At 41.2% G+C, this 21,338-nt stretch overlaps 1 protein-coding gene across 1 annotated transcript; it reads left to right on the forward strand.

The window, feature by feature from the left end:
• The first annotated feature begins 4,548 nt into the window (after positions 1–4,548).
• LOC106608437 (lecithin retinol acyltransferase b, tandem duplicate 1) lies at positions 4,549–19,788 on the forward strand. Its single transcript, XM_045721434.2, has 2 exons — positions 4,549–5,244; positions 19,473–19,788. The coding sequence occupies exons 1-2, from the start codon at positions 4,642–4,644 to the stop codon at positions 19,623–19,625; spliced, it is 756 nt and encodes a 251-aa protein (XP_045577390.1). The 5' UTR covers positions 4,549–4,641; the 3' UTR covers positions 19,626–19,788.
• Positions 19,789–21,338: the final 1,550 nt, after the last annotated feature.

Genomic DNA, 21,338 nt, shown 5'->3' on the forward strand with positions numbered 1-21,338 from the left:
AGAACATATCAGACCAAAGAACAGAACTCTGTGGGGACAGAACTATAGAACATATCAGACCAAAGAACAGAACTCTGTGGGGACAGAATTATAGAACATATCAGACCAAAGAACAGAACTCTGTGGGGACAGAACTATAGAACATATCAGACCAAAGAACAGAACTCTGTGGGGACAGAATTATAGAACATATCAGACCAAAGAACAGAACTCTGTGGGGACAGAATTATAGAACATATCAGACCAAAGAACAGAACTCTGTGGGGACAGAATTATAGAACATATCAGAACAAAGAACAGAACTCTGTGGGGACAGAATTATAGAACATATCAGACCAAAGAACAGAACTCTGTGGGGACAGAATTATAGAACATATCAGACCAAAGAACAGAACTCTGTGGGGACAGAATTATAGAACATATCAGAACAAAGAACAGAACTCTGTGGGGACAGAACTATAGAACATATCAGACCAAAGAACAGAACTCTGTGGGGACAGAATTATAGAACATATCAGACCAAAGAACAGAACTCTGCAGGACAGAATTATAGAACATATCAGACCAAAGAACAGAACTCTGTGGGGACAGAACTATAGAACATATCAGACCATAGAACAGATCTCTGCAGGACAGAATTATAGAACATATCAGACCAAAGAACAGAACTCTGCAGGACAGAATTATAGAACATATCAGACCAAAGAACAGAACTCTGTGGGGACAGAATTATAGAACATATCAGACCAAAGAACAGAACTCTGTGGGGACAGAATTATAGAACATATCAGAACAAAGAACAGAACTCTGCAGGACAGAATTATAGAACATATCAGACCAAAGAACAGAACTCTGCAGGACAGAATTATAGAACATATCAGACCAAAGAACAGAACTCTGTGGGGACAGAATTGTAGAACATATCAGACCAAAGAACAGAACTCTGTGGGGACAGAATTATAGAACATATCAGACCAAAGAACAGAACTCTGCAGGACAGAATTATAGAACATATCAGACCAAAGAACAGCACTCTGCAGGACAGAATTATAGAACATATCAGACCAAAGAACAGAACTCTGCAGGACAGAATTATAGAACATATCAGACCAAAGAACAGAACTCTGTGGGGACAGAATTATAGAACATATCAGACCAAAGAACAGAACTCTGTGGGGACAGAATTATAGAACATATCAGACCAAAGAACAGAACTCTGCAGGACAGAATTATAGAACATATCAGAACAAAGAACAGAACTCTGTGGGGACAGAATTATAGAACATATCAGACCAAAGAACAGAACTCTGCAGGACAGAATTATAGAACATATCAGACCAAAGAACAGCACTCTGTGGGGACAGAATTATAGAACATATCAGACCAAAGAACAGAACTCTGCAGGACAGAATTATAGAACATATCAGACCAAAGAACAGAACTCTGTGGGGACAGAATTATAGAACATATCAGACCATAGAACAGAACTCTGCAGGACAGAATTATAGAACATATCTACCATTCCAGTGTTTTACTTGCTATATTGTATTTACTTCGCCACCATGGCCTTTTTTGCCTTTACCTCCCTTATCTCACCTCATTTGTTCACATTGTATATAGACTTATTTTTCTACTGTATTATTGACTGTATGTTTGTTTTACTCCATGTGTAACTCTGTGTTGTTGTATGTGTCGAACTGTTTTGCTTTATCTTGGGCCAGGTCGCAATTGTAAATGAGAACTTGTTCTCAACTAGCCTACCTGGTTAAATAAAGGTTGAATAAATAATAAATAAATAAAAACTCCACACACAGAGACACATACAAACAGGAAGTACCAGTGACGCGTTCAATACGGAAGTGGTCCAAGGAAGCGGTTGCTAAGCTACAGGACTGTTTCGCATGCACAGATTGGACTATGTTCTGGGATTCATTAGATAACATTGAGGAGTTTACCATATCAGTCACAGGCAATCTGGATCCTGGACTTCCTGACGGGCCGCCCCCAGGTGGTGAGGGTAGGTAACAACACATCTGCCACGCTGATCCTCAACACTGGGCCCCTCAGGGGTGCGTGCTCAGTCCCCTCCTGTACTCCCTGTTCACTGATGACTGCATGGCCAGGCACGACTCCAACACCATCATTAAGTTTGCTGACAACACAACGGTGGTTGGCCTGATCACCGACGACGATAAGACAGCCTATAGGGAGAAGGTCAGAGACCTGGCAGTGTGGTGCCAGGACAGCAACCTCTCCCTCAACGTCAGCAAAACAAAGGAGCTTATCGTTGACAACAGAAAACGGGAAGGTTGAGCACGCCACACCCATATCAACGGGCTGTCGTTGAGTGGGTCGAGAGTTTCAAGTTCCTCGGTGTCCACATCAGTAAGGAATTATCATGGTCCACACACACCAACACAGTCATGAAGAGGGCACGACAACAGCTTCTTTCCCCACAGGAGGCTGAAAAAGATATTTGCATGGGCCCTCAGATCCTGAAACATTTCTACAGCTGCACCATCGAGAGCATCTTGACTGGTTACATCAGCGCCTGCTATGGCAACTGTTTGGCCTCCGACCACAAGGGGGCTACAGAGGATAGAGTGTACGGTCCATTTCATCACTGGGGCCAAGCTTCCTGACATCCAGGGCCTGTATACTAGGCGGTGTCAGAGGAAGGCCCTAAAAATTGTCAAAAACTCCAGCCACCCAAGTTATAGACTGTTCTCTCTACTACCGAACAGCTTCTACCCCCCTAAGCCATACGACTGTTAACTACTTAGTCCGGGTAGCTATTGGTTATCTCTTTAACTATAAGCATTCACCCTTTTTGCGCTACATCTTTTTTTTTTACATACTAATTACAGAATATATTGTGGTATGCTAACTGTAACTAATGGCAGAATATATTGTGGTATGCTAACTGTAACTAATGGCAGAATATCTTGTTGTTTGCTAACTGTAACTAATGGCAGAATATATTGTGGTATGCTAATTGTAACTAATGGCAGAATATCTTGTTGTATGCTAAGTGGAACTAATTACAGAATATCTTGTTGTATGCTAACTGTAACTAATTACAGAATATCTTGTTGTATGCTAACTGTAACTAATTACAGAATATCTTGTTGTATGCTAACTGTAACTAATTACAGAATATCTTGTTGTATGCTAACTGTAACTAATTACAGAATATCTTGTTGTATGCTAACTAACTAATTACAGAATATCTTGTTGTATGCTAACTGTAACTAATTACATAATATCTTGTTGTATGCTAACTGTAACTAATTACAGAATATCTTGTTGTATGCTAACTGTAACTAATTACAGAATATCTTGTGGTATGCTAACTAACTAATTACAGAATATCTTGTTGTATGCTAACTAACTAATTACAGAATATCTTGTTGTATGCTAACTGTAACTAATTACAGAATATCTTGTGGTATGCTAACTAACTAATTACAGAATATCTTGTTGTATGCTAACTAACTAATGGCAGAATATATTGTGGTATGCTAATTGTAACTAATGGCAGAATATCTTGTTGTATGCTAACTGGAACTAATTACAGAATATCTTGTTGTATGCTAACTGTAACTAATTACAGAATATCTTGTTGTATGCTAACTGGAACTAATTACAGAATATATTGTGGTATGCTAACTGGAACTAATGGCAGAATATCTTGTTGTATGCTAACTGGAACTAATTACAGAATATCTTGTTGTATGCTAACTGTAACTAATTACAGAATATCTTGTTGTATGCTAACTGGAACTAATTACAGAATATCTTGTTGTATGCTAACTAACTAATTACAGAATATCTTGTTGTATGCTAACTGTAACTAATTACATAATATCTTGTTGTATGCTAACTGTAACTAATTACAGAATATCTTGTTGTATGCTAACTGTAACTAATTACAGAATATCTTGTGGTATGCTAACTAACTAATTACAGAATATCTTGTTGTATGCTAACTAACTAATTACAGAATATCTTGTTGTATGCTAACTGTAACTAATTACAGAATATCTTGTGGTATGCTAACTAACTAATTACAGAATATCTTGTTGTATGCTAACTAACTAATGGCAGAATATATTGTGGTATGCTAATTGTAACTAATGGCAGAATATCTTGTTGTATGCTAACTGGAACTAATTACAGAATATCTTGTTGTATGCTAACTGTAACTAATTACAGAATATCTTGTTGTATGCTAACTGGAACTAATTACAGAATATATTGTGGTATGCTAACTGGAACTAATGGCAGAATATCTTGTTGTATGCTAACTGGAACTAATTACAGAATATCTTGTTGTATGCTAACTGTAACTAATTACAGAATATCTTGTTGTATGCTAACTAACTGCATGTCCACTGCCTGTATGTAGCCGGAGAACATATGTAAGAAGTCAACAAGCCTTCAGCCCAAACAAGTGTCACTCAGAACACCCTAGTACGTGACCAATCTGCTCTCAAACTGCAGCCAATCGGTTCCTCGAATCCCTCACGACGTCACTGAGGGCCCCTCGTTGAAAGTGACCGGCGACCTGAAGAAGATGATGATAGAGGAGCGTGAAGAACTTCCCGAAAAAACAAGGACAAGGAATCTCCTACAATAAAAATGTTGGATTCGTTCACATTACTCTTGGAAAAAGTGTTCTTCCTCACTCACCTCAATGTCTTCAGACCCAATGTGTTGTTTTCAGACACAGACAGAGCGAGGGAGAAGAAGAGAGTTACACATCACTGCGAGAAAGAGGGAGGTAGAGAGGGAGTCCCGGATACCTCCTCCGGCGCCGTACTCCCAGACTCCATATACCAACGGGGAGACTTGCTAGAAGTGCACCGGACTTTATTCACTCATTTCGGCATCTATTTAGGAGACAACCGGGTGGCGCATCTGATTCCGGATATTTTGCCACTTTTTACATCGGACAAGCGTTTCATTCAGGTGATGGTAACAAACAAACGTTTAGTTCTCGGAGTTTTATCCAAGCGCGCCAGCATCCGGGTGGACACTGTTGAAGACTTTGCGTACGGCGCGTCAATTCTACTGAACGCTATGGACACTACCGTGCAGAAACGACCGTTTGATGGCGAAGAGATCGCGAGTAGAGCGGAGAAACTGGTTGGGAAGACACCGTACAGCTTGCTTTGGAATAACTGTGAACATTTCGTTACTTATTGCCGGTATGGCATTGCAATCAGCATTCAGACCGACAAGGTAACATATTGATATTGGCCTACACTGGGCTATTTCTTCTCTTTTTGTTTTACGCACGGACATATTGAAGAAGCTATCTCTCTGAAAGCTATATATATATATTCCAATGTTCAGCTAGCTGCAAAATGATAACGGAGTTTTCCTAAATAGGCCCACCGTTCTGGTCACAGACTTCCAATTCAACTTCTATTCTACGTCAGTTCAACGTAACATCATTGAAATGACGTGTAAACAACGCTGGTACAACCAGTGTGTGCCCTTCGGGACATTTAAAAGATCCCCAAAAGTGTTGATTATCCATTTGGTGTGCGTCCTGTGTACTGTTACGCGCTGGTGAGTTGTTTTCACAGAGCGACGCTTAACAATATTAATTTATAGATGAATTGAATGCTGTGAACTAGTAATTGCTGGTTTAGGTGATAGGTCTATATGCCTTGATTTAAAACAAAACAAAAAGTTAGTTTACTTAGAATTTGATTAATCTCAAGCCAAATAGGTTCATTAAAAGTGGCCATTAGCCTGTTTTACTCAGTGAGCAATGCTAAATGATGCGTCAATATGGACCAATAGGTTTATAGTGCAGACAATGATCCGTCCCAAATGGCACCCTATTACCTAAACTCTTTGGGGGGGAAAAAAGTGTTCCAAAAGGGTTCTTCAGGCTGTTCCCACAGGAACACCCTTTTTGGTTCCAGATAGAACCCTTTTGTAGAAACCTCTTCGGAAAGGGTTCTACGTGGATCCTCGAAAGGTTCTACCTAGAACCAAAAGGGGTTTTTCAAAGGGTTATCCTACGGAGATGCCAAATAACCATTTAAGTTTCTAGATTGGATCTTTTTTTTCTAACAGTGTAGACAGAGCTATTATGGTGCACACATTTTGGTCAGAGTCTGAAGTAGGGCCCTGCTCTGGTCTGAAGTTGGGCCCTGCTCTGGTCTAATGTAGGGCCCTGCTCTGGTCTAATGTAGGGCCCAGCTCTGGTCTAATGTAGGGCCCTGCTCTGGTCTAATGTAGGGCCCTGCTCTGGTCTAATGTAGGGCCCTGCTCTGGTCTAATGTAGGGCCCTGCTCTGGCAGTGCCCTGCTCTGGTCTAATGTAGTGCCCAGCTCTGGTCTAAAGTAGGGCCCTGATCTGGTCTAAAGTAGGGCCCTGATCTGGTCTAATATAGGGCCCTGCACTGGTCTAAATTAGGGCCCTGCTCTGGTCTAAATTAGTGCCCTGCTCTGGTCTAATGTAGGGCCCTGCTCTGGTCTAATGTAGGGCCCTGCTCTGGTCTAATGTAGGGCCCTGCTCTGGTCTAATGTAGGGCCCTGCTCTGGTCTAATGTAGGGCCCTGCTCTGGTCTAATGTAGGGCCCTGCTCTGGTCTAATGTAGGGCCCTGCTCTGGCAGTGCCCTGCTCTGGTCTAATGTAGTGCCCAGCTCTGGTCTAAAGTAGGGCCCTGATCTGGTCTAAAGTAGGGCCCTGATCTGGTCTAATATAGGGCCCTGCACTGGTCTAAATTAGGGCCCTGCTCTGGTCTAAATTAGTGCCCTGCTCTGGTCTAATGTAGGGCCCTGCTCTGGTCTAATGTAGGGCCCTGCTCTGGTCTAAAGTAGGGCCCTGCTCTGGTCTAATGTAGGGCCCTGCTCTGGTCTAATGTAGGGCCCTGCTCTGGTCTAATGTAGGGCCCTGCTCTGGCAGTGCCCTGCTCTGGTCTAATGTAGTGCCCAGCTCTGGTCTAAAGTAGGGCCCTGATCTGGTCTAAAGTAGGGCCCTGATCTGGTCTAATATAGGGCCCTGCACTGGTCTAAATTAGGGCCCTGCTCTGGTCTAAATTAGTGCCCTGCTCTGGTCTAATGTAGGGCCCTGCTCTGGTCTAATGTAGGGCCCTGCTCTGGTCTAAAGTAGGGCCCTGCTCTGGTCTAATGTAGGGCCCTGCTCTGGTCTAATGTAGGGCCCTGCTCTGATCTAATGTAGGGCCCTGCTCTGGTCTAATGTAGGGCCCTGCTCTGGTCTAATGTAGGGCCCTGCTCTGGTCTAATGTAGGGCCCTGCTCTGGTCTAATGTAGGGCCCTGCTCTGGTCTAATGTAGGGCCCTGCTCTGGTCTAAAGTAGGGCCCTGCTCTTGTCTAAAGTAGTGCCCTGCTCTGGTCTAATGTAGTGCCCTGCTCTGGTCTAAAGTAGTGCCCTGCTCTGATCTAATGTAGGGCCCTGCTCTGGTCTAATGTAGTGCCCTGCTCTGGTCTAAATTAGGGCCCTGCTCTGGTCTAAAGTAGTGCCCTGCTCTGGTCTAATGTAGTGCCCTGCTCTGGTCTAAATTTGTCCCTGCTCTGGTCTAATGTTGTGTAGTGCTCTGGTCTAATGTAGGGCCCTGCTCTGGTCTAATGTAGGGCCCTGCTCTGGTCTAATGTAGGGCCCTGCTCTGGTCTAAAGTAGTGCCCTGCTCTGGTCTAATGTAGTGCCCTGCTCTGGTCTAAATTAGGGCCCTGCTCTGGTCTAAATTAGGGCCCTGCTCTGGTCTAAATTAGGGCCCTGCTCTGGTCTAATGTAGGGCCCTGCTCTGGTCTAATGTAGTGCCCTGCTCTGGTCTAAATTAGGGCCCTGCTCTGGTCTAAATTAGGGCCCTGCTCTGGTCTAAATTAGGGCCATGCTCTGGTCTAAAGTATTGCACTGCTCTGGTCTAAAGTAGTGCCCTGCTCTGGTCTAAATTAGGGCCCTGCTCTGGTCTAAAGTAGGGCCCTGCTCTGGTCTAAAGTAGGGCCCTTATCTGGTCTAAAGTAGGGCCCTGATCTGGTCTAATATAGGGCCCAGCTCTGGTCTAAATTAGGGCCCTGCTCTGGTCTAAATTAGGGCCCTGCTCTGGTCTAATGTAGGGCCCTGCTCTGGTCGAATGTAGGTCCCTGCTCTGTTCTAATGTAGGGCCCTGCTCTGGTCTAATGTAGGACCCTGCTCTGGTCTATTGTAGTGTATTGCTCTGGTCTAAATTAGGGCCATGCTCTGGTCTGAAGTAGTGCACTGCTCTGGTCTAAAGTAGTGCACTGCTCTGGTCTAATGTAGTGCCCTGCTCTGGTCTAATGTAGTGCCCTGCTCTTGTCTAATGTAGAGCCCTGCTCTGGTCTAATGTAGGGCCCTGCTCTGGTCTAAAGTAGGGCCCTGCTCTGGTCTAAAGTAGGTCCCTGCTCTGGTCTAATGTAGGGCCCTGCTCTGGTCTAAAGTAGGGCCCTGCTCTGGTCTAAAGTAGTGCCCTGCTCTGGTCTAATGTAGTGCCCTGCTCTGGTCTAAAGTAGGGCCCTGCTCTGGTCTAAATTAGGGCCCTGCTCTGGTCTAAATTTGTCCCTGCTCTGGTCTAATGTTGTGTAGTGCTCTGGTCTAATGTAGGGCCCTGCTCTGGTCTAATGTAGGGCCCTGCTCTGGTCTAATGTAGGGCCCTGCTCTGGTCTAAAGTAGTGCCCTGCTCTGGTCTAATGTAGTGCCCTGCTCTGGTCTAAATTAGGGCCATGCTCTGGTCTAAATTAGGGCCCTGCTCTGGTCTAAATTAGGGCCCTGCTCTGGTCTAAATTAGGGCCCTGCTCTGGTCTAATGTAGTGCCCTGCTCTGGTCTAAAGTCGGGCCCTGCTCTGGTCTAAAGTAGGGCCCTTATCTGGTCTAAAGTAGGGCCCTGATCTGGTCTAATATAGGGCCCAGCTCTGGTCTAAATTAGGGCCCTGCTCTGGTCTAAATTAGGGCCCTGCTCTGGTCTAATGTAGGGCCCTGCTCTGGTCGAATGTAGGTCCCTGCTCTGTTCTAATGTAGGGCCCTGCTCTGGTCTAATGTAGGACCCTGCTCTGGTCTATTGTAGTGTATTGCTCTGGTCTAAATTAGGGCCATGCTCTGGTCTGAAGTAGTGCACTGCTCTGGTCTAAAGTAGTGCACTGCTCTGGTCTAATGTAGTGCCCTGCTCTGGTCTAATGTAGTGCCCTGCTCTTGTCTAATGTAGAGCCCTGCTCTGGTCTAATGTAGGGCCCTGCTCTGGTCTAAAGTAGGGCCCTGCTCTGGTCTAAAGTAGGTCCCTGCTCTGGTCTAATGTAGGGCCCTGCTCTGGTCTAAAGTAGGGCCCTGCTCTGGTCTAAAGTAGTGCCCTGCTCTGGTCTAATGTAGTGCCCTGCTCTGGTCTAAAGTAGGGCCCTGCTCTGGTCTAAATTAGGGCCCTGCTCTGGTCTAAATTTGTCCCTGCTCTGGTCTAATGTTGTGTAGTGCTCTGGTCTAATGTAGGGCCCTGCTCTGGTCTAATGTAGGGCCCTGCTCTGGTCTAATGTAGGGCCCTGCTCTGGTCTAAAGTAGTGCCCTGCTCTGGTCTAATGTAGTGCCCTGCTCTGGTCTAAATTAGGGCCATGCTCTGGTCTAAATTAGGGCCCTGCTCTGATCTAATGTAGTGCCCTGCTCTGGTCTAAAGTAGTGCCCTGCTCTGATCTAATGTAGGGCCCTGCTCTGGTCTAATGTAGGGCCCTGCTCTGGTCTAAAGTAGGGCCCTGCTCTGGTCTAATGTAGGGCCCCAAGGTGATTAGGGTGCCATTTTTCACACAGAGAATGATTTGGCCATGTAAGCTGGGCGGCAAAACAGGATCAAACTCCTCCTTGCCCCAAAAAAAGACCGACATGTAAATTAGGACCAGACGAAGAGAACTATGGAAAGACAATGTATGACAGTATTTAAAATAGGCAAGAACCCGTTAGCGCATTCTGTTCCGTTGGCTCTACTATAAGAGTGAATTGAGGTATGGACCTTGGTAAAATTGGTTTGATATTCGAACTTCAATAAAACAAGAATTACCTTTATTTAACCAGGCAAGTCAGTTAAGATCAAATTGTCATTTACAATGACAACCTAACCTAACTACCCCGGCCAAACCCTGACGATGCTGGGCCAATTGTGCGCCGCCCTACGGGACTCCCAATCACGGCTGGTTGTGATACAGTCTGGAATTGAACCAGGGTTTGTAGTGACGCCTCTAGCACTGAGATGCAGTGCCTTCATACCTCTGCGCCACTCGGGATTCCCTGGCAAATGATCTGAGATATCTATCTATAGTATCTATCTATCTATCTATCTATAGTATCTATCTATCTATCTATCTATAGTATCTATCTATCTATCTATAGTATCTATCTATCTATCTATAGTATCTATCTATCTATCTATAGTATCTATCTATCTATCTATCTATCTATCTATCTATCTATCTATCTATCTATCTATCTATCTATAGTATCTATCTATCTATCTATCTATCTATCTATCTATCTATCTATCTATCTATCTAGCTATCTATCTATCTATCTATCTATCTATCTATCTATCTATCTATCTATCTATCTATCTATCTACTAGTATCTATCTATCTATAGTATCTATCTATCTATAGTATCTATCTATCTATAGTATCTATCTATCTATCTATCTATCTATCTATCTATCTATCTATCTATCTATCTATCTATCTATCTATCTATCTATCTATCTATCTATCTATCTATCTATCTATCTATCTATCTATAGTATCTATCTATCTATCTATAGTATCTATCTATCTATCTATCTATCTATAGTATCTATCTATCTATCTATCTATCTATCTATCTATCTATCTATCTATCTATCTATCTATCTATCTATCTATCTATCTATCTATCTATCTATCTATCTATCTATCTATCTATCTATCTATCTATAGTATCTATCTATAGTATCTATCTATCTATCTATCTATCTATCTATCTATCTATCTATCTATCTATAGTATCTATAGTATCTATCTATCTATCTATAGTATCTATAGTATCTATCTATCTATCTATCTATCTATCTATCTATCTATCTATCTATCTATCTATCTATCTATCTATAGTATCTATCTATAGTATCTATCTATCTATCTATCTATCTATCTATCTATCTATCTATCTATCTATCTATCTATCTATCTATCTATCTATCTATCTATCTATCTATCTATCTATCTATCTATCTATCTATCTATCTATCGTATCTATCTATCTATCTATCTATAGTATCTATCTATCTATCTATAGTATCTATCTATCTATCTATAGTATCTATCTATCTATCTATAGTATCTATCTATCTATCTATCTATCTATCTATCTATCTATCTATCTATCTATCTATCTATCTATCTATCTATCTATCTATCTATCTATCTATCTATCTATCTATCTATCTATCTATAGTATCTATCTATCTATCTATCTATCTATCTATCTATCTATCTATCTATCTATCTATCTATAGTATCTATCATCTATCTATCTATCTATCTATCTATCTATCTATCTATCTATCTATCTATCTATCTATCTATCTATCTATCTATCTATCTATCTATCTATCTATCTATCTATCTATCTATCTATCTATAGTATCTATCTATCTATAGTATCTATCTATCTACTAGCTATCTATCTATCTATCTATCTATCTATCTATCTATCTATCTATCTATCTATCTATCTATCTATCTATCTATCTATCTATCTATCTATCTATCTATCTATCTATAGTATCTATCTATCTATCTATCTAGCTATCTATCTATCTATCTATCTATCTATAGTATCTATCTATCTATCTATCTATAGTATCTATCTATAGTATCTATCTATCTATCTATCTATCTATCTATCTATCTATCTATCTATCTATCTATCTATCTATCTATCTATCTATCTATCTATCTATCTATCTATCTATCTATCTATCTATAGTATCTATAGTATCTATCTATCTATCTATAGTATCTATAGTATCTATCTATCTATCTATCTATCTATCTATCTATCTATCTATCTATCTATCTATCTATCTATCTATCTATCTATCTATCTATCTATAGTATCTATCTATAGTATCTATCTATCTATCTATCTATCTATCTATCTATCTATCTATCTATCTATCTATCTATCTATCTATCTATCTATCTATCTATCTATCTATCTATCTATCTATAGTATCTATCTATCTATCTATCTATCTATCTATCTATCTATCTATCTATCTATCTATCTATCTATCTATCTATCTATCTATCTATAGTATCTATCTATCTATAGTATCTATCTATCTATCTATCTATCTATCTATCTATCTATCTATCTATCTATCTATCTATCTATCTATCTATCTATCTATCTATCTATCTATCTATCTATCTATCTATCTATAGTATATATCTATAGTATCTATCTATCTATCTATCTATCTATAGTATCTATCTATAGTATCTATCTATCTATCTATCTATCTATCTATCTATCTATCTATCTATCTATCTATCTATCTATCTATCTATCTATCTATCTATCTATCTATCTATCTATCTATCTATCTATCTATCTATCTATCTATCTATCTATCTATCTATCTATCTATCTATCTATCTATCTATCTATCTATCTATCTATCTATCTATCTATAGTATCTATCTATCTATAGTATCTATCTATCTATCTATCTATCTATCTATCTATCTATCTATCTATCTATCTATCTATCTATCTATCTATCTATCTATCTATCTATCTATCTATCTATCTATCTATCTATCTATAGCTACCTCAGGTTCTTCATGAAGGAAAACAATGTGTACATAATTACATGGAAACCGTGTGGGACAGGCAACAAAGTGCACGATCACAATATTCAAATCTAATTTCAGCTGTCTATTATTCCTTACACAGGGAGACATGTTGCACACCTTTTGGTTTTCTCATGAAATTATTTCAACATGTTTTTAAAAAGATATCTATTTATTACAAATAACTTACAATTCAATAGCTCCTTTTTTCACATGATCTAGGCACCTGAAACCAACTTTTGTATTGTTCACAGGGTAGGGACCATAGAAATAGAATGAATAGAAAGGTTCTCTCCATTCAAGTCAATGATGGCATAATGAGTGGATTGGCAGCCATTTTGAATGTACCGATGCCAGAAAATAAAAGCAGGAAGTGTACCCTTCAATCTGTGCTGTGATTTGTTGAGTCAGCCCAACTGACGTTACAAAGAATACATTATACTGCATGAGCCACATCAGTAAGCATCATTTGAATTAACATTCTACATTACCATGGCAATCTAGCATCAGTTGATAGAACATTACAAAATACCATGGAAATTATTGCTTCGCAATACCAGGCAGCCATTGCGAGTGTACTCGTGAGTTACCTCAGCTGACCCTCAATTGAAAACAGGTAGAGAGGTTCGGCAGTTTCAATTACTTGGGGACTATTATAGACAGAAGCCTTCATGAAAAAACACAGTACATTTTACACTTACACTGTCTTCAGAAAGTTTTCATCCCCTTGACTTATTCCACATTTTGTTGTTACAGCCTGAATTACACATGGATTAAAACAAAATTCACATATCTACACACAATACCCCATAATGACAAAGTGAAAACTTGTTTTGCAAATTTATTGAAAATGAAATAGAGAAATTTCTCATTTACACAATTATTCACACCCTTTTGCTATGACACTCCACTTGTGGCCAATTCAATTGTTTGGACATGATTTTAAAATAAATATACCTGTCTATATAAGGTCCCACTGTTGACAGTGCATGTTAGGGCAGAAACTATACCATGAAGTCCAAGGAATTGTCCGTAGAGCTCTGAGATATAGTTGTGATGAGGTATATATCTGGGGAAGGTTATAAAACAATTTATACAGTGTTGAAAGTTTCCAAGAGCACAGTGGCCTCGATCATTGGGAAATTGAAAAAATATGGAACTACCCAGACTCTGCCTAGAGCTGGCCGTCTAACCAAACTGAGAAACCGGACATGAAGGACCTTCGTCGGGGAGGTGACAAAGAACCCAGATGGAAGAACCAGCCAGAAGGACAGAAGTCTCTACTGCGCTTCACCAATCTGGGCTTTATGGAAGAGTGGCCAGATGGAAGCCACTCCTGAGAAAAAGGCACATGACAGCATGCCTGGAGTTTGCAAAAAGGCGCGTGAAAGACTCTGAGACCACAAGGCAAAAGAATACAAGAATGTGTAAAGCTGTCGTCAAGGCAAAGGGTGGCTACTTTGAATAATCTCAAATATAAAATATATTTCGATTTGTTTAACACTTTTTTGGTTACTACGTGATACCATATGTGTTATTTCATAGTTTTGATGTCTTAACTATTGTTCTACAATGTAGAAAATAGTAAAACATTTAAGAATAACCCTTGAATGAGTAGGTGTGTCCAAACTTTTGACTGGTACTGTATATATTTATTTATAAAAAAATGTAATCATTTTTATGAGAAAACCAAAGGTGTGCAACATGCCTCTCTATGTAAGGAATAATGGAAAGCTGAAATGCGGTTTCTAAGTCACATGGTTGGAGAGCTATTTAAATATGAATATTATGATCATGCACTTTGTTGACGGTCCCTAAATAGTTGCATTGGTGGTGGACCAAGCTGCCTACATAGTCTTTTTATTTTATTATTTTATTTAACCTTTATTTAACTTGGCAAGTCAGTTAAGAACAACTTTTTATTTACAATGACATACCAAAAGGCCTCCTGTGGGGACGGGGGCTGGAATAATTCCATTTTTCTTTTTTTAGAACACACATTAAAAACACATCATGACAAGAGAGACAACACTACATAAAGAGAGACCTAAGATAACAACACAGCATGGCAGCAATACATGAAATCACAGCATGGTAGCAACACCACATGACAACACAGCATGGTAGCAACACAACATGACAACACAGCATGGTAGCAACACAACAAGACAACACAGCATGGCAGCAACACCACACGACAACACAACATGGTAGCAACACCACATGACAACACAGCATGGTAGCAACACAACATGACAACACAGCATGGTAGCAACACAACATGACAACACAGCATGGTAGCAACACAACATGACAACACAACATGGTAGCAACACAACATGACAACACAGCATGGTAGAAACACCACACGACAACACAGCATGGTAGCAACACCACATAACAACACAGCATGGTAGCAACACAACATGACAACATAGCATGGTAGCAACACAACATGACAACACAGCATGGTAGCAACACAACATAACAACACAGCATGGTAGCAACACAACATGACAACACAGCATGGTAGCAACACAACATAACAACAGCACAACATGGTAGCAGCAAAAATCATGATACAAACATTATTGGGCACAGACAACAGCACAAAAGGGCAAGAAGGTAGAGACAACAATACATCACGTGAAGCAGCCACAACTGTCAGTAAGAGTGTCCATGTTTTGAGTGTTTGAATGAAGAGATGGAGATAAAACTGTCCAGTTTGAGTGTTTGAATGAAGAGATGGAGACAAAACTGTCCAGTTTGAGTCTTTGTTGTCATGTGATTATGAAACTCAGGTTGGAATCGAAAAAACAAAATATCTGCAAAGTTATAGAAATTTTTTTCCTTCATAAAGAGCCTAACCCGAGGACTGTAGGTCTCCCTGAGTGGCACAGTGGTCTAAGACACTGCGTCTCGGTGGGAAGAGGTGTTGCTGCAGTACCTGGTTCAAATCCAGGCTACATCACATCTGGCTGTGATTGGGACTCCCCATAGAGTGGTGCACAATCGGACCGGGGTAGCCTGTCGTTGTAAATAAGAATTTGTTCTTAACCGACTTGCCTACTTAAATCAAGGTAAAAAAAAATGTAGCTCAAATCATTTGCAAGTTAGAAGAGCTGAATATTAAATCTCTAACTAACCTTAACACACATCCCAAAATACACCTTATTCCTAATGTAGTGAAACTACTTTAGACCAGGGCCCATTCAATAAGCAATGGAGCAGGCAAGAGAACAATCACATCTGGGGCCGACATTCACTTTGTTTATTCCTCATATACACATGATGTACGGGGCCGACATTCACTTTGTTTATTCCTCATATACACATGATGTACGGGGCCGACATTCACTTTGTTTATTCCTCATATACACATGATGTACGGGGCCGACATTCACTTTGTTTATTCCTCATATACACATGATGTACGGGGGGGGGGGGGGTACGCAGGGCAATGAAACGCTTACTTGCAGGTCGACAACAACAAGTGAATAAAAGAGTAATAAAAAGTAAATCAACTAAGATACAAATGTAGCACAACATTTCATAGAAACAGAAAGGAGTTGAAGATATTTAGCCAACCTCTATTCCACGTTGGTTCAACGTCATTCACATTGAAATGGACGTGGAAACAACATTGATTTAACCAGCGTGTGCCCCAGTGGGACTTCACTGGCTTAATGTCAGTGGGAAATCTGTCTCGTTGGTAGTTTCTCAACAAAATGAGAGAGAGAGAGGGGGGGGGGGGGGGGGAGAAAGAAAGAGAGACAGAGAGAGAGAGAGATAGACAGAGAGAGAGACAGAGAGGGGGAGAGAGAGAGAGACAGACAGAGAGTGAGTGAGAGAAAGAGACAGACACAGAGAGAGAGAGAGAGAGAAGGATAGAGAGAGAGAAGGATAGAGAGAGAGAGACAGAGAGAGAGAGAGAGAGAGAGAGAGAGAGAGAGAGAGAAGGATAGAGAGAGAGGGAGGAGAGAGAGAGAGAGATAGACAGAGAGAGAGAGAGGGGGAGAGAGAGAGACAGAGAGAGAGAGAGAAGGATAGAGAGACAGAGAGAGAGAGAGAGAGAGAAGGATAGAGAGAGAAGGATAAAGAGAGAGAGAACAACGGACCCATTGAATCCGTTTCAACACACCAAATCACGGCAGTATTTGCACAGTTGATTTCAGAGTTGAGGCCTGGCAGCTGCGTGGCCGGGAGCGAGCTAAGGTTTTCTCCACCTTCATAGACTAACCATGAACGGCCCCCCAAATTGACCCCGAATGGTTTGGATTGGATGGAAATTTATTCAATGACTTTAGACATCAAATATTTGAGTGTAACGTCTACAGACCAGCTACCGCAAAGCAGAATCAGAGACAGAATAACAGACTGTAGCAATTAATTACTTCACAACCAGTGAGAGACTAAGACATACTTGTAGATGTCCTCATGACCACAGAAATGTGTTTTTGTCCTAAAGTGATGTTTTATCTCGCCACAGGACCAAAAGTTTTAAAAAACAGTACTTTAACCGATAGTGACCCAATGTACAAAAGAGAGTCTTCATTTTTATTTAACTAGTTAAGAACAAATTCTTATTTACAATGACAGCCTACCCCCAGCCAAACCCTAACGACGCTGGGCCAATTGTGAGCCACCCAATGAGACTCCCAATCACGGACGGTTTTGATACAGCCTAGAATTGAACCAGGGACTGTAGTGATGCCTCTACCACTGAGAGTCAGTGCCTTAGACCGCTGCGCCACTCGGGAGCCCTAGTCTACTACAGGACACAACACTGATGATATTCTCCTCCCTGTAAGCCGGGCCGGCCACCGTGTTCTACCTAGGGGTCTGCAGCTTTATGGCACAGGAGGTAGTGTAAATTGTATCCTGTAAATGGTTCAAGCCCTGCTCCCACACACACACACACCCTCTAAATGTTCCTCTCTCTATCACTATAATATAAACCATGAGGTGTCCTCATCTCTCACTATAATATAAACCATGAGGTGTCCTCATCTCTCACTATAATATAAACCATGAGGTGTCCTCATCTCTCACTATAATATAAACCATGAGGTGTCCTCATCTCTCACTATAATATAAACCATGAGGTGTCCTCATCTCTCACTATAATATAAACCATGAGGTGTCCTCATCTCTCACTATAATATAAACCATGAGGTGTCCTCATCTCTCACTATAATATAAACCATGAGGTGTCCTCATCTCTCACTATAATATAAACCATGAGGTGTCCTCATCTCTCACTATAATATAAACCATGAGGTGTCCTCATCTCTCACTATAATATAAACCATGAGGTGTCCTCATCTCTCACTATAATATAAACCATGAGGTGTCCTCATCTCTCACTATAATATAAACCATGAGGTGTCCTCATCTCTCACTATAATATAAACCATGAGGTGTCCTCATCTCTCACTATAATATAAACCATGAGGTGTCCTCATCTCTCACTATAATATAAACCATGAGGTGTCCTCATCTCTCACTATAATATAAACCATGAGGTGTCCTCATCTCTCACTATAATATAAACCATGAGGTGTCCTCATCTCTCACTATAATATAAACCATGAGGTGTCCTCATCTCTCACTATAATATAAACCATGAGGTGTCCTCATCTCTCACTATAATATAAACCATGAGGTGTCCTCATCTCTCACTATAATATAAACCATGAGGTGTCCTCATCTCTCACTATAATATAAACCATGAGGTGTCCTCATCTCTCACTATAATATAAACCATGAGGTGTCCTCATCTCTCACTATAATATAAACCATGAGGTGTCCTCATCTCTCACTATAATATAAACCATGAGGTGTCCTCATCTCTCACTATAATATAAACCATGAGGTGTCCTCATCTCTCACTATAATATAAACCATGAGGTGTCCTCATCTCTCACTATAATATAAACCATGAGGTGTCCTCATCTCTCACTATAATATAAACCATGAGGTGTCCTCATCTCTCACTATAATATAAACCATGAGGTGTCCTCATCTCTCACTATAATATAAACCATGAGGTGTCCTCATCTCTCACTATAATATAAACCATGAGGTGTCCTCATCTCTCACTATAATATAAACCATGAGGTGTCCTCATCTCTCACTATAATATAAACCATGAGGTGTCCTCATCTCTCACTATAATATAAACCATGAGGTGTCCTCATCTCTCACTATAATATAAACCATGAGGTGTCCTAAATTCCTCATCTTCCCCTCTCTATCACTGTATTATAAACTGTGTGGTTCGAGCCCTGAATGCTGATTGGCTGACAGCCATGTTAATATCAGACCGTATACCACGGGTATGACGAAACATTTATTTTTACTGCTCTAATTACCTTGGTAACCAGTTTATAATAGCAATAAGGCACCTCTGGGGGGGGGTTTGTGGTGTATGGCCAATATACCACGGCTAAGGGCTGTATCCAGGCACTCCGCGTTGCGTCGTGCTTAAGAACAAACCCTTAGCCGTGTTATATTGGCCATACACCACAAACCCCCTGAGGTGCCTTATTGCTTAATTATGAACCATGGAACTAAAGTCCTTGTCTTGCCTCTTTTTGGTTTTGGTTTTAGTTCTGTAATTGGCTGAAATCTGTCATCCGGGATCACAGGAGCGTTCCGCTGACGGCGTTCCTGGGAATTCTGTCTGTCGCCTATCTGGGAATGTCCTCCTACACCGCCATACCCACCCTTCTCATCCCCTTCACCCTCTGGATGGCTGGCTGATTCTGGAAATTCAATAATGGACTTGGAATTTTGGGAATTATGGGAATTTTTGGGGAATTTTTATAATATGTATAGAAATGTATGTTGTGTTTTAAACGGCTCCAGAAATGGGCAGCAATGGCAGCGTTATGACAGCGTTATGACAGCATTATGGCAGCGTTATGACAGCGTTTACCTGACAGCGTTATGGCAGCGTTATGACAGCGTTATGGCAGCGTTATGACAGCGTTATGGCAGCGTTATGGCAGCGTTATGACAGCGTTATGACAGCGTTATGGCAGCGTTATGACAGCTTTATGACAGCGTTATGGCAGCGTTATGACAGCGTTATGACAGCGTTATGACAGTGTCCAGCTACATTATCTCATTCTAGTATGGCTATTTTTTTTTTCAATATTTTTCAGAACACTTAAATAGCAGTCATTTTCAGTTTCTGTACCCGTCTCTAACCATGGACACTTTGCACAGAATGTCTTTTTCACATTGTTGTCACGTCCTGACCATAGAAAGCTGTTATTTTCTATGGTAGAGGAGGTCAGGGCGTGACAGGGGGGGGTTTATTCTATGTTTTCTATGTCTATGTTGTTAGGTTCTAGTTTGGGTATTTCTATGTTGGTTTGTTTGAGGGTGATCTCCAATTAGAGGCAGCTGGTCCTCGTTGTCTCTAATTGGAGATCATAGTGAAGTAGGGGTTTTTCTTCCTGGGTTTTGTGGGTGATTATTTTTGAGTAGTGTTTGTTTCTCCTCTGCGTCACGGTTTGTTGATTTGTGTATTCAGTTTATTTATGTACAGCATAGTTTCACAGATTAAATAAAATGTGGAACGACACACACGCTGCACCTTGGTCCTCTTCTTCCTACGACAGCTCTGACAATTGTTACATCCTTATACTGTATTTTTATGTAAATAAATACCTGTACATTGTACTGACTGACGTGTGTGTGTGTGTTTGTGTGTGCGTGTGCGCGTGCGCGCGTGCGTGCGTGCGTGTGTGTGTGCGCGCGTGTGCGTGCGTGTGTGCGTGCGTGTGTGTGTGTGTGTGTGCGTGCGCGTGTGTGTGTGTGTAGAGTCAAGAATTAATTTAGCCTGACCCATTTCTTTCTGTCTTCCACCCTTTTCACACAGTAATCATTAATTATATAACCTGCCATTGTTGTGTCAGGATAGTTGGAGAGGAGAGACAAGCCATCGATTCATTCTTCCTCTCTTCTCCCAGCATGCAGAGCGGCCTGAGTCTGGCCAGAGTCTAACAGGGGTGGACTGGCCACAGGACCGTTCAGGCAAATGCCAGATGGGCTGGTCCATTTTTACTCCAGTGGGCCTGTCTAAATCGTTTTTGGGGGGGGGGGGGGGGGGTTGTTCAAATGTGTCATTATTTGGCTAAAAATGGGGGCCTTAAGAAAGAAAATGCATTCATCCACCTCTGGCCTGCTCGCCCCCCTACCTCTGCGGAAGCACAGTTCCCGCTCAGCCCAGTCAAAACTGTTCGCTGCTCTGGCACCCCAATGGTGGAACAAGCTCCCTCACGACGCCAGGACAGCGGAGTCAATCACCACCTTCCGGAGACACCTGAAACCCCACCTCTTTAAGGAATACCTGGGATAGGATAAAGTAATCCTTCTAACCCCCCCCCCCCCCCCCCCCCCCAAAAAAAAAAAAGATTTAGATGCACTATTGTAAAGTGGTTGTTCCACTGGATATCATAAGGTGAA

The sequence above is a fragment of the Salmo salar genome, chromosome 07 (genome assembly GCF_965601325.2).
Source record: "Salmo salar chromosome 07, fSalSal1, whole genome shotgun sequence".
In the NCBI taxonomy this organism is placed as follows: Eukaryota; Metazoa; Chordata; class Actinopteri; order Salmoniformes; family Salmonidae; genus Salmo; species Salmo salar.

Coding starts and splice junctions, on each gene's coding strand:
- LOC106608437 (XM_045721434.2), top strand. CDS start 4,642: ATGTTGGATTCGTTCACATTACTCTTGGAAAAAGTGTTCTTCCTCACT. Junction 5,245..19,472: donor TCAGCATTCAGACCGACAAG/GTAACATATTGA, acceptor TTTTGGTTTTAG/TTCTGTAATTGGCTGAAATC.